This window comes from Myotis nattereri (assembly GCF_964212035.1).
Source record: "Myotis nattereri genome assembly, chromosome: 2".
In the NCBI taxonomy this organism is placed as follows: Eukaryota; Metazoa; Chordata; class Mammalia; order Chiroptera; family Vespertilionidae; genus Myotis; species Myotis nattereri.
The window spans coordinates 125,942,517-125,956,541 of NC_138076.1; the positions used below are offsets into that span (position 1 = coordinate 125,942,517).

Here is a 14,025-nt window from a genome sequence, read left to right on the forward strand (position 1 = left end):
CTCGGGCTCTTCCAGTGATGGAAAGCTCACACCTCACGACTCGTGTCCCATTCTTGGACAGCTCTAAACTTAAGAAAATCCTTCTTTTTATTAAACCAAAAGCTACTTCTTTATAAATTCCACACTTGGACCAGATCCTGTTCCTTGGACCATGTAGAACAAGTTTGTAATGTGTCATAAGCAGATAGTACAGAATTCCCACATACCACTCCATACCCTGTGCCGGTTTCCCCTATTATTAGTATCTTACATTTGTATGGTGTATTAGTTACAATTCATGAGCATATATTGATACATTATTATTAAGGAGACTCCATACTTTAGGCAAATTTCCTTAATTTTAACCTAATGTCCTCTGTCTGTTCCAGGGTTCCAGCCAAGATACCACATTACATCTGATTCTCATGCTACTTCCTCTTGGCTGTGACAGTTTCTCAGACTCCCCCGACCCTTTTTTATGACCTTGACAGTCTACTGGTTTGGAATTATTTTTCTCATTATAAGATTAGGGCTATAGGTTTTGGGAGGAAGTCCACTGAGGTAAAGTACCTCTTTCATCAAATTCTATCAACGGTACATACTGTCAACATGATTTGTGACTGTTGATGCTACCCTGGATTACCTTGCAGAGGCAGTGTTTGTCTGGTTTCTCTCTTTCCATGCTGGGCTTGTTGGAAACCAGTCACTCTGCACAGCCCAAGCTGAAGGAATGGACATTGTGCTCCTCCTCCTTCAGGGTGGAGTATCTATGTAATTTATTAGAAATTCTTCTGCATGGAAGACATGTCTCTTCTCCCCTTTGTATTTCTTTATTAAATCATGTATTTACATCAGTATGGAATCACGAATATTTATTTTATACTTAGAGTTATCATCCAATGTTACTTTGTTGCTAAAATTGTTCCAGCTTTGGCCATTGGCAGCTCTTTCGGTGGGCTCATGTACTTTTCTCACACACTCTCATCATTGTCAGGTTTGGGTTTTTCTTTGAACACTTCTTTACTTTCTGTCACTACAAGATGCTCCAGGCTCATCTCGTACATTTCCTGCCCTGGTCCTAAAAGCAGCTATTTCTCCAAGAAGCCTCCGTTCCTCTTATTGGAGAAAGGAATTAGAAACCATGATCTGAGTGCTAGGTGTGTTTGCTTTTACTGGAGTGTTATTTCCTTTATGACCTCTCAGCTGACAAAGCAAACAAGTGTGTGTATGTGCACACATGTCCATAAATATTTCTGTATGTAGCCATCTGTACCTATATTAAGTTAAACATGAGTTCTTGCTGATATCTCCAACTCTAATCCATTATCCATGATGGTAATGTTGATGTTGAGCATGATTATCTATAAATTTCCACACTAATAGTGAGAAACCTGGTTTCTACCATCTATCATCCATTTATTAATTGTTTGACTCCAGTATATAATATTTGGCAGTATCAGAATTGTTACCCTCTCAGAAGTTTTGTCTTTTTTTTTTTTCAGATTAATCATCCTCAGCCCCTTTAATCATTTCAGGCCTCACACCATCTTGTGCATCCTGCATCACTTCTAACTCCATGGTTTTCCTGTTTCACAAGAAATGAGCAAAGATCTCTCTATTTTACAAATGAGGAAAATGAGCTCTAGCAAAGAATTATCCTTAGCATATACATGACACTGGTTTAAAGTGCTTTACACATATGAAATCAATTAATCTTCATAACAGACCTATGGGGTTGGTACTATTATTATCCCCATATTACATTAGGAGAGATTAATAACTTGCTGAAGGCCAAACAACTAATGAGCAGTGGGGCTGGGATTCAAAACCAGAGTCTGCTTCAGAGTCCATATTGATGAACATTATTTTATGCCACATTGCTGCTAGAGGGATCTTTCTGAAATGCTGCTTTGCATATGTAACTCCCTGTCTTGCACATAGGCACAGTGGTTCACAGTTGCCCACAGGATAAAGACCATGTGTCTTAGTTTAGCATTGAGTGCCTTCCACAATCCAGTGTACACTGTCCTCCAGTTCAACTGCATGAGCAGTGAAGACCCCTGGAGTGTGCCCAGATACTGTTGTTTCACCTAATAAACTTTCTGCCCTTCCTCCCAAGTACAGCCCAGAACAAGCCACACCCCTACCAAAGAGCCTCCCTTTATTCTCTTAGGCAGACTGCATTCAGAGTGATCTCTTCCTTTGTTGACACTCATTCTCCATGCTATTTATTTGGCATTTAGTCTGAATTGTGTTTTGTTGATGTACTTTTCATTTATCTGTCCAGTCTCCCCAACTCATTCTCAATGCCAGCTTGTCAGTATTGATGGTTATAAGTTTTAAACCCCACAAACTTATTTGATGAGAATTTGGGACTCACTAAAATTTGCCATTGTAGTGTTTGCTCAGATAGCATCATTGCCCATCCAATAGACAATTTAATCCTGTATATAGTACACATTAGCTAATGAAATGAGTTTGGTCTGAGGCGATGGCCCATGCTCTATGCATTCCCCTCTCCCTATCATAACTCTATTCCAGAAGATCGAGATAGACTATATTAAATAGTCCACACCATTACAGCTCTGTGGAGGGCTTAGCTGTGATAGGTGATATTAAGTTGAAGTATTGTACCCTGTGTCTATTTCAATGCAGCCAGTTTTACAGGTGTGAGTCTGGTACCAGCTGTGCCTCAACTTTGGATAAACTTCATTCAATTTGTAAGAGAGGGCTGGAAGGAGACCCCTGGGTTCTGCTTCAAAGAACCAGACATAGGTTCAAACTGCAGGCTGTTTTTGCTGAACTTTAGTCATTTCTCAGTGCTACTACCTTCATGATTTTTGCCATATCTATATAGTACTCACATTGTTGTTTTTTAACTTAAATTTTCATCTTATTCTAAATAATAACCACAAAATTACAGGTTTAATGTGTTAGTTATAGTTTTTCAAATAAATATTAAAATAAATGAATAACTCTTAGATAACTGTTATCTGTGTACTATTCACAATTATGCCACATGCTTCATTGTGTGCTTACCAACCTTTAGGACACACTGCTCTGCTGTTTTCATCTCCTCTCTCCACCTCTTTTTAGATGTGAAATCTCTTCTGAGTTCTAGTTACAATTTTATTTGATAAAAGGGTTATGTGAATTTTTTTTAAAATGTGTGCAAACCATAGGACAGGTTAATCCAGGATAAATAATGCTAGAAAGATCATTTGTCTGAGTATTCACTCACTCAGTCCTTTAGACATTCATTCAGCACTTTTTTGAGCCCCTCTTAGCCCATCCTAGCTTTGAGGTCAGGATAGCTGGCTTCAAATGTGTCTTGTTTATTGTAATGAAGCAAAATAAATGTCTGAGTGGCTTAAGATGAAACCATGTGAAGCATTATTCCAATTCTCTTCCACTTGATCCAGATTGAGTGTAACCGTTGTTTTCAAACTGAGAAAATACCTCCTAAGATCATGAAACAGAGAATGACCCAATTATTGCATAAGGTAGGAAGTGATGCTTAGTGTCTTTTCTCTAGGAGAGGATGAGGGCAGGTACTTTGTAACAGGCATTTTTGTTCAACTCAGCACAACATGATGAGTACATTCTTTCCACATCACCATGCCCCATCTCCACACGATGTTAACTGTTCTATTAATTGATAGTCAAACTACCTCTTTCCTAATCAATCAGTCACTCAATCAATGCAGGGTGGAGGAGGAATCCAAGTGAGTAGGTCAAGTCAATAACATAGAGTAAGTGGAAACTATGTTGTACCAAGGAAAATTTGCAGGAAGAACTTTCCCATGTTAAGGTTGTAAGATATTGCAGTGATGATAATAATGGCTAACACTTATGGACTGTCCTGCATAGAATGCCTTATTTACCTCACAGAAAGTATGAGGTAGGTTCCATTGTTGTCCCCATGGTAGTGATGAGATAATTGCAGCTTAGATAGAGTATGATCTGTTTATAGGGATTCAAACCCAGAGGCCATCTGCTTGATAACTCTGATTTTCTCTCTAAGAACTTTAAAAATGAATCTCAGAGAGAAGGAGGGGGATGGGAAGAGATTAACCAAAGAACTTATATGCATTACCCACGGACACAGACAATAGTGTGGTAGGCCTGGGGGTGCAGGTGCAGGGTGGAGGTGGTCAAAGGGGTAAATGAAAGGGACATCTTTAATACTTTCAACAATAAAGATAAATTAAAATTAATTAATTAATTAATTAAGGCCTAGATTTGGTTCATGCTCATCCTTGCTGTGGGGAGGATGCTGGGAGAAATGACTCCCAGAGACTTTTTCTTGTTTGAGGCTTCTGTAACTTTTCCACTTTCTCCTTCTATAGGATACAAACACCAGCATTACTTCACTCCCTTTTGTGGATACCAAGGGGAATAAAAACATGGTTAACTTCCCACACATCAGCCACAACACCATGCTGAATCCACCTCTGCTGTATACGGTGAGTGCTGGGTGGTGGGCATGATCTGAGCAGGGAGGTGAAGACTCGATTTCAGTCCAGAACCAATGTTTAGAAAGGCCCAGGAGGGTGGGAAAAGCCAAAGGCAGCCGAGGAGTCTGGTTTTAGTCCTGTTTTCACTCTTTACAATGAATGTAACTTTCAGCAAATACTGTTAAGTCATTGACTTTTTTTTTAATCTACAAAATGAGCTCTTCTAGGGTTGTCATGAGGATTCACTGAGGAAAGGAAAAATGAAGTGTCTGGTGTACAAAAAATTTTTTGCCTCCATTGTTTCCTCCCTTTTTTGAGATAGGACCAAATGAGATAATGTAAGAAAGTGCCTAGTTAAAGGGTGTTATGCACTCATAAGTATAGTGTTTGTGTCCTTGGACAAGTCACTTTATCTAGTTAGGAATTGTCCTTCTCAAGCAGCAGTAAAATACTGTTCCATACATATCCTCCTGCAGTAGAGGTCATTGGAGCTGTTAAGTGCATACTGTTAACTGCATAATGTACATGGATCTCACAAAGATGAGTCAGACAGATACTCTCTTTGAGGGAAAGACTGAGAAAACCTATTGTCTTATATGTTACCATTTCTCCCTGGAGAGGAAGGAGTAGAGCCTGTCTGGATATAGGTGTTCTTGGTCAGGTGAATAGTTTAGGACACCCAGGAGAAGCTTAAGGAGTTCTTTATCACAAGTTATTTCCATGAACAGGAGAATCAAAATCAGAATCAGATGCTGGCCTCTGAAGACAGGGCTTCAGAAATGCCTTCCCTTTCAAACACCAACCCCCAAGATCCCAAGTCCAAGGAGAAGCCACGAAGGAAGCAGAAGGTGCCTCTGACAGCGGCAGGTATATCTTCAGGGCAGTAGCAGGGTATGGTGGGTTGGTTATCCATGGTCAGGTGTGAAGAGCTGAGCTGAGCTGGAGGAGGCTAAGCTGCTAGGTACTGGATTAGTCAATTAAGGCAACAAACCAAAAGAAAGTAACAGTCAAACCTTTTGTAAGCAGGATGCTAAATAGGAGAAAACACTGACCCACTCAGTTCCTCCTCTTCTCCCCTCCCCCCACCCATTGACTGGCACCAGGTCAGGGTCTCAGGTACCAGCAGAGTCAGAGGCACTAGCCCACTGCCTGGAGAGCCTGACCAGGTTCCTGTCCTTTTATAGAAGAGAGGGGGAAGAGGAGTGCTAGAAGCGGAAAAGTACTGAGTACTGAGTCAGAGTGGGGAAAAATGTCTTGAAGTTTGTCCCATCTTCTTGATAAAGAGATCTTGGCAGAAGTACCTGCAGAGGCCTCTGAATGGAGGCTCCTGGGTTAGGTATATATAAGTGCATTGCCAGCAAGGGACCCTGAGTCCTTGACTTAAACTCTTCCCAGATGTTAATGCATTTGGCTGTGCACCAAGGCTGGTGTGGGGGAGGGCAGCTTCCCCATGACATCTGCCAGGTAAAGCCTTCATAATTGCCTATGGCAGTGGTTCTCAACCTTCCTAATGCCGCGACCCTTTAATACACTTCCTCATGTTGTGGTGACCCCCAACCATAAAATTATTTTCATTGCTACTTCATAACTGTAATTTTGCTACTGTTTTGAATCGTAATGTAAATATCTGATATACAGGATGTATTTTCATTGTTACAAATTGAACATAATTAAAGCATAGTGATTAATCACAAAAACAATATGTAATTATATATATGTTTTCCAATGGTCTTAGGCGACTCCTGTGAAAGGGTTGTTCGACCCCCAAAGGGGTCGTGACCCACAGGTTGAGAACCACTGGCCTATGGTCAGGCCTGAAAGCTTACACATTGGTTTTTGGCAAGGAGCTGGCTTCTCACAAGGTTCAGAGATTCATAACCTATTAAGATTCAAAGGAAGAAAACCCAAATCCACTGAGCATCTATCATGTCCCAACACTATCTCATGCTAGAGCTGTTCTCCCACATCTTTGAAATTGGTTGTGCTGCTGCTTCTAAAAAGCTCAGGAATAGCCCTGGAGGAGATATTCTAGTTCTGAACTAGTTCTGCCTTTGAAGAGCTGCTATGTGTCTCCCTGCTGTTTCACTCCTCAGTTCTTCTGGGCCAGGAACATGCCTTAGTCAGCTTACACTGTATATATGGAGACACACACAGGTCTTGTCCCCCATAAGTCTTTTTTATTCCCCCCCCCAACAATTCCTTCGCCAACTCTTCAGCAGTTTGTTAAATAACACTGTGCCCCTTCTCCTCCCCCACCCTGGTTTCCCTCCTCTCAGCACTCTCCAGTTTATCTACATCTCTCTTAAAGTTTGAATCCCACCCCACCCACCCCCAGACCAAACACAAGACCCTGATGTGATTGGGCCAGGGTAGAGTAGAGAAGAGCTAACACATGTTCCTTCCTTATAGTCTGAGGGACTCAATGCTCAGCTGGCAATACCTCCTGGGCTTTGAAAGTCATATTTATGTTACCTGCTTGACCCCTGAAGACATCATAGCTTTTAGATCCTCTAGGGATAAACTATTTGTGCAGCCCAATACCAAGTTAACTTGGGCTGAATGCCCCCTTTCACTTCCTTTGTGTTTTTCTCCTGGGTTGTTGAAATCAGTACACCTTGACCTGTATCCGTGTTATAGTTCAACCCTGTGAGACTCAAGATGCATAGTCCTTAGTAAGCCTCCTAGGTGCGGAAAGGGCTCACCGGCTCACAAACTGGAAGAGCCGCCATCGTCTCCACCTTGGGCAGATCCCTGGGTGCCTCACTGAACTGACAACCACAGTGTTTTTCACACAGAGGCCCTAAGGTGTTTTAGGAACCAACTGTCTTCTTATGAGCAAAGTGAAATCCTGGGCTACACAGAGCTGTGGTTCCTGGGGCTCAAAGCCAAGAAGCTCCACATGGATCCTGAGAAATTCAGCAAGACGAGTTTTGATGATGAACATGGCTCCTATATGAAGGTGATGGGAGAGTAGATCATAGAAACTGCAGGGGTTTGGGGCTTGGGACAAAAAGGCTTAGAAAGGGAAAAAAGTGTGGGGTACTTTATAGCCTTTGGTGCTGATATATCTGGGACTAGGCATCCTGAAGTATTCTAGTAGGTGCTAAACCAAAGAAATGCCATTTTTATAAATGGGAAAACATGCAATTAATACACAAACTACTCTAGTAACAGAATATAATTTTCTCTAAGAGTATTTGGGTTAACATTTCCTGGGTGAACTCCCACAGGCTCTTCTGCATAGCCCTGGACCCACTGGTAAAAGACTGAGTATGGAATAAGATGCAGTCTCCTCAACATTCCCTTTTTTGTCCCACACCAGCCCATACATGGACCTTTTTACTATTTTATAATAAATGTCATTTCTCCCACAGGCAAAAAATAAGAATAAAGAAAAAAAAGCTTTTGACACTATAGTCCCTGGTGCATAGAGTCCCTGATGATTGACTTCCTTCAGTTTTCTGTCTGTATCTCTGTGGCTTCCCAGGACAGGGCCTCTCCCCAGCCTCAGGTGAAATATGGGCGGTGGAAAGTATCCCTATTGCTTCAGGAAGTGATTTCCACTTCTGAGGATGTCCAAATAAGTGATGCTTGTTCCACTAGGCTGGTGGGTTAGTGGGAATTTCCTTCTCTGGACACTCTTCATAACTTGATTAGGTTTAGGAGGATTGGTCTTTGATGACTTCACAGAGAGGCAGATTGTTTTAATAACATTTAGGGTTGTGTTTCTCTTAGCTTTACTATGCACACAAATCACCGGGGGATCTTATTAAAATTTTGAATTCTTATCCAACAGGTCTGGGGTGGGACCTGAGATTTTTGTATATATATATTGATTTCAGTGAGGAAAGGAGAGGGAGAGAGAGATAGAAACATCAATGATGAAAGAGAATCATTGATCAGCTGCCTCCTGCACGTCCCCTACTGGGAATCAAGCCCACAACCCAGGCATGTGCCCTTGACCAGAATCGAACCCAGGACCTTTTGGTTCGCAGGCTGACACTCTATCCATTTAGCCAAACCAACTAGGGCTGATTTTTGCCTTTCTAAAAAGTTTCCAGGTGATGCTGATGCTTCTGGTCTTCAGACCACACTTTGAGAAGCAAGGATTTAGAGTTTCTGGCACACATCCTCTATCTAGAGCCCTAGTTCTCAACATTTTTAGGTCAAGAATCCCTTTAGGAATCTGATAAAAGCTATAAATTCTTACATCAGAAAAGGCACCCTGCACAGACACAAAATTTCAGTGGGGGTGGGGGGATAGTTAATGGATCCTTGGTTAAGAATCTTTAATATAAACCTTACCACCATTTCAGACAAACTTCCCCACATTCTCCCTTCCCTCCTCTTCCCTCTCCCCCTCATCTGGGCCTAGAGTCTCTGAGAAATTCCCCCAGGGATTTCAGCACTACCTTTAAGTTAATTCACTGGAATTCAGTTCCTCAATCTCAAGTCTTTGAGAGCTATGTTTTGGTTGGGGGGAGTGTGATATGTGTGCTTTCTGTATGCTTGGAATCTCCATCTTTGTTACATTCTAGTGTATGCACAAATATACAATGTACATAGAAAATTTCCAAACAAGCAACATAACCTCATTCTCACATTTATTCTGTCAGCAAATATTAATTGAGAACCTATCATATACTTGGGCATCTGCTAGACTCTGGAAATACTTAGGAAACTATAAAAAATGAGTATGGCCTGATACTTTGCCTCAATCAATGTCCAAGTGTGAGTGAATAATTATGATCTTCCAAACTGGTGGCATATAGAAGATATGTACAAATGCCAGGGAACCCCATATATCTTTACATCAACATGTGCAGAACCTTTACAAGTAGAGCAATCTATTTCCACATATCACTGAAGTTGTACATGTGCATGGTCTTGATTCCTACTATGAGAATAGATCCCCCCACACACAATCACAAATACATTCTGAGGACTTGTACACGAACACTTTTCCTTCACCTCTCCCAAATTCATGAGTTTAACACTAGGAATCACAGATTCTCAGAGCTGTAAGGTCTTAGAGATCATCTTATCTAGAACCTTCAGTTTCAGATGAAGGCACTGCAGCTTAGAGTGGGTATGTGGCTTGTCTGAAGTCACCCAGAAAGTTTTTTTTTATGTATAATTTTCTGTTGCTTTGACTAAACAGTTGCTTTGTAGTTTACACCACATGGAGGGGCATGGATGATTCTGGCTCTTGGAAATGATTTCTCTTTGTAGTTAAGAAAGGTCCAAGTTACGTAACTTGGTAACTTGATAACTCCAAGGTAGAATAAATCTGGATATGTCAAGAGGAGAAGTAGGTCTGGCCAGAAGGACAGAGAGCAGACACAAAGTCTTCTCTCATTGATGGAGACACATCAGGGGTCAGAAACAGAACTTCCCCCAAATGGAAGCTGCTCTTCCCCAAACAACACCCAATGTTCTTTGCATCACCTGACACGGATAGAGCCTGTGGGACTTTTCCTGGTATCACATGGGTAACGTGGGATCAAGACAACAACCTGACCGTTGTAGTAGCAATGAGATGGGGGTGGGAGTTGCACTAGTGCCCAGTGTGGTTCAGAAAGTCCCCACCAGGAGTCAGCCATGAGCTGAGAATGGGTATCCAGGGGCCTCAGCATCAGGGAACCTCAGAGTCTATGGCTCTGCTCCTCACCCTTTGCCTGGCTTCTGTAGGTCCTGCATGACCACATTGCCTACCGCTACGAGGTTCTGGAGATGATTGGGAAAGGGTCATTTGGACAGGTGGCCAAGTGCTTGGATCACAAAAACAATGAGTTGGTGGCTTTGAAAATCATCAGGAACAAGAAGAGGTGGGGTGGATAGTAGCATAGGCTCTAGAGGAGGGACTGCATGATTCTGGCCCCTACATAATGCCAACCCTTCCCAACTCTGCCCCTTCCTCTGATCTTTTCTTCCTTTTTTGCCTATCTGATTCCATGGTGGGGTGAAGGGGAATGCAAGGTATGGAGGGTTTAGTGCTTTCTGCCTTGCCAGGGTCAAGGGAAGGAGCTGAGGAAATGGGCTACTGCTGCAGCATGCTATGACACCATGTCTCTTGTCTCCATTTCTCATCCTCCCTGCCCCTCCCCAATCACTTCAGATTTCACCACCAGGCCCTGGTGGAGCTGAAGATCCTGGACTTTCTCAGAAGGAAGGACAAGGACAACACCTACAATGTGGTGCACATGAAGGACTTTTTCTACTTCCGCAGCCACCTCTGCATCACCTTCGAACTCCTGGGGTCAGCTGCTTTTTCTTTTTAATTCATTTACTTCCAAAAAGTGGCTTAAAGTGACAGAAGAGAAACTTTGAGGTCAGACACTAGATTTTTCTGGATGTAAACATTTATTGACTAAAATGGACATATAGAGAAAGCCTAGGAGACTGAGCCAAAAGCTGCCAATCTCACCCCATCCCTTCATCATGCCTGTCACCTGGGAGCATACACAGGATGTGCCACCAGGTGCTGGGTGCTGGACTGGGTGACATAACCAAAACAAGGCTTCTGCCCTCAAGAGTGAACCTGAAATACGTTGAAAAGGACTTTTTTTTTTTTTTTTTTGCTACCATTTCCCTATTTACTGGCTTTACCACCCTGTGATGCAGAGGTTGAAACTCAGGAAAGCAGGCAAACTGGCTGCTTAGAGTGGGTAAAGAGCTTTTTTTTATGTGCAAATAAGGACAGGAGCAGATTTTTTTGATAAGAGAGCAGATTCTGACTAAAATAGATTGGCATCACCTGGTTGAATATTGGAGCTGACAGAGTGTTCTAATTGGAAGGACATGCTAAGTTGATTACTTTTCTCTCTCTGAGAAGACCATCTGATAAAATTTAAATAAAACCAGAGATCTAGAATGCATTTAGCAAAGGAGAATAGTTGGAGGTGACCTCTCAGAAGCCCAGTATTATCAGCTTTACTGAGCTGGTAGCTTGGTGTTCCCATGACACCATTGCTGAAATTCTAGAAACCGGCTAAATTTGAATCAGGAGTGACGTTGACACTCTCCTCACCTTCTCTGGTGATTACAAAATGTAATCACTTTCCACAAGCAAATTCTCTTCCTGTGACAACATGGACAACCCAGGCTGCCTGATTTGGCCATTAAGCAAGTGCACAGTTAGCATGTCATTGTATTGAAAGTGCTCTGAGCAGTCAGGAGGAGCGGTGTATGTGAGGGAAGCCAAAGCTCAGAGAGGTTGCAGAGTTGCCCAGGTCACAGAGCTGGTTAGGATGAGGCCACTATGCCCATCAAAAATGAATGGCTTCCTAAATACAGGCAGAATTAGATAAAGTTTAGAGATAGAAGATTAGGAGAAATCAGAAAGAGGCCAATGCAGCGTCACTTCTGAGCTATATCCTATCCCTCCTCTCTCCATCTTACAGTTTGTACAGAGGTTATAACCTGGTAACCCACAAATGTTTTTCTTGTTAAAATGCTTTGCATTAGTTTCCCACATTTGTAAGTCGGCAGATTTCATATAATATGGTTGGTTTTTATATAATCCTAGAGGCCCAGTGCATGAAATTTGTGCATGGGGTGGGGGGTGGGGCCCTCAGCCGAGTCTGCACCCTCTCCAATCCTGGACCCTTTGGGAGAATCAGGCCTAAACCAGCAGTTTGACATCCCTCTCACAATCCGGGACTGCTGGCTCCTAACCGCTCACCTGCCTGTCTGCCTAATTGCCCCTAACTACCTCTGCCTGTCTGCCTGATCACCCCTAACCCTCTGCCTGCCTGCCTGATTGCCCCTAACTGCTCTCCCCTGCTGGCCTGGTCACCCCTAACCACTCATCCCTGCTGGCCTGATCATGCCTAACTGCTCTGTCTGCCTGCCAGATTACCCCTAACCACCTCTGCCTTGGCCCCGCCACTGTGGCTTTGTCCAGAAGGACATCCAGAAGGATGTCCAGAAGATGTCTGGTCTATCTGGTCTAATTAGCATATTACCCTTTTATTAGTATAGATTGCAGGCTTCTGCTTGTCTAGAAAGTTTAGTAAAATCTGGTAAGAATTAGACCTTATTCCTGCAAAGTGACAGATGGAACCAAGTGGTCAGGCTTGGTATAGATAGGGTAGGGTGTCTCTGTTTTACCCCAGCCCCCATCTGTCCACATTCTTGCTCTCTTACCTGTCGGGAACCTGACATCTTTCTTTTTTGTTTTTTTATTTTTAAATAATTTTTTAAAATTGACTTTTTAGAGAGAGGAATGGGGGGAGGAAAGAGAGAGAGAGAGAGAGAGAGAGAGAGAGAGAGAGAGAGAGAGAGAGAGAGAGAGAGAGATGTGAGAGCAAAACATCTATTGGCTGCCTTCTGCAAGCCCCGCTACCAGGGATGGAGCTCACAACCCAGCCATGCACACTGACTGGAAATCAAACCCAGCAACCTTTCAGTGCTTGAGACAACACCCAAACAATTGAGCCACACCATCCAGGCAAACCTGACATCTTTACATAGTCTTTTTAGGCTTGGGCAGAAGTGGCTGCTGGGTTGAGTAACTGATGGACTTCTTAGATTCTTTTCAAGGGCCTGAAGAACTATGAATATTTTAGAAGTTTGGTCCAATGTCTTAACACCCACAACATAACAAAGTTATTTAATGACCTTCTCATGTAAGAAATGAGGGCATATCTGAGAGGCCAGCACAACTGAGTGGCACCCTGGAGTCCCCATGAATCAATGGAAAAGTTGAGTTTATAGGACACAAAAGCCCTACCTCCTGGTCTGACACTTGCCTATTACCAGAGGGAAACCAGGTAGTATGGGATTGTTGGCTGGTTCAAACTTAGAATTATACTTTTTACACTGATGCACATTACTTTCTCTCTTTCCCAGAATCAACTTGTATGAGTTAATGAAGAATAATAGCTTTCAAGGCTTCAGTCTGTCAGTAGTTCGGCGCTTCACCCTCTCTGTTTTGAAATGTTTACAAATGCTTTATCTAGAGAAGATCATTCACTGTGATCTCAAGCCTGTGAGTACAATTTCTATCCTGCCAGGGTAGCTGATTCCTACCCTCAGAAGCTGTCTCATTCTCTTCCCAAGTGCTAACTAGACAGCATCATGGCCAGAGCTCTCAGATGGAAGCCAAGTAGTCATAAGTTGTGAAGAGTAAGGGATGGTTTGGAAATAATGAAGGGAGATGGTGTCATTGAGGTAGACAGGAATAGGAAGGTCTAGGGCTTTCCTGTGGAAGGTGTGCAGAAATGTGTCATTCAGGGGGCTGGATCTCTGCTGTATTAAATCCTCACTATCTCCATTCTACTCTGAATTGGTCCTAGGGTACAGCAAATCTCTGACTACTACTTCTACTCCAAATGGATGTGCTCTTCCCTCATGTCCTGCTAGCATTCTATACTTAGCTCTGTTACTTCACTGATTGCTTTCTGTAGGAGTTGTTTGCTTTATGTGTACCTGCCACTGAACTGCAAGTTTTCTCAAGGTCAGGAATCATGTCTTCTCACCATTTTATTCTCAGGACCTAACATGGTACCTGACAATAGATATTGCAGTCAATATGTAGGTAAATGTTTGTTAGATGAATTAATGATTGTAAATGTGAGGAATACAG

General features: G+C 42.6%; 1 protein-coding gene across 1 annotated transcript in view; it reads left to right on the forward strand.

Moving 5' to 3' along the window:
• Positions 1-14,025, forward strand: part of DYRK4 (dual specificity tyrosine phosphorylation regulated kinase 4) — a gene marked incomplete at both ends in the record, with an annotated part of 58,118 nt that overhangs the window by 17,546 nt on the left and 26,547 nt on the right. The window contains 7 exons of the mRNA XM_081083956.1: positions 3,402-3,482; positions 4,329-4,445; positions 5,165-5,303; positions 7,232-7,395; positions 10,128-10,264; positions 10,555-10,695; positions 13,290-13,428. Of these exons, the coding sequence (XP_080940082.1) occupies positions 3,402-3,482; positions 4,329-4,445; positions 5,165-5,303; positions 7,232-7,395; positions 10,128-10,264; positions 10,555-10,695; positions 13,290-13,428 (918 nt within the window). The remainder of the gene's footprint in view (positions 1-3,401; positions 3,483-4,328; positions 4,446-5,164; positions 5,304-7,231; positions 7,396-10,127; positions 10,265-10,554; positions 10,696-13,289; positions 13,429-14,025) is intronic.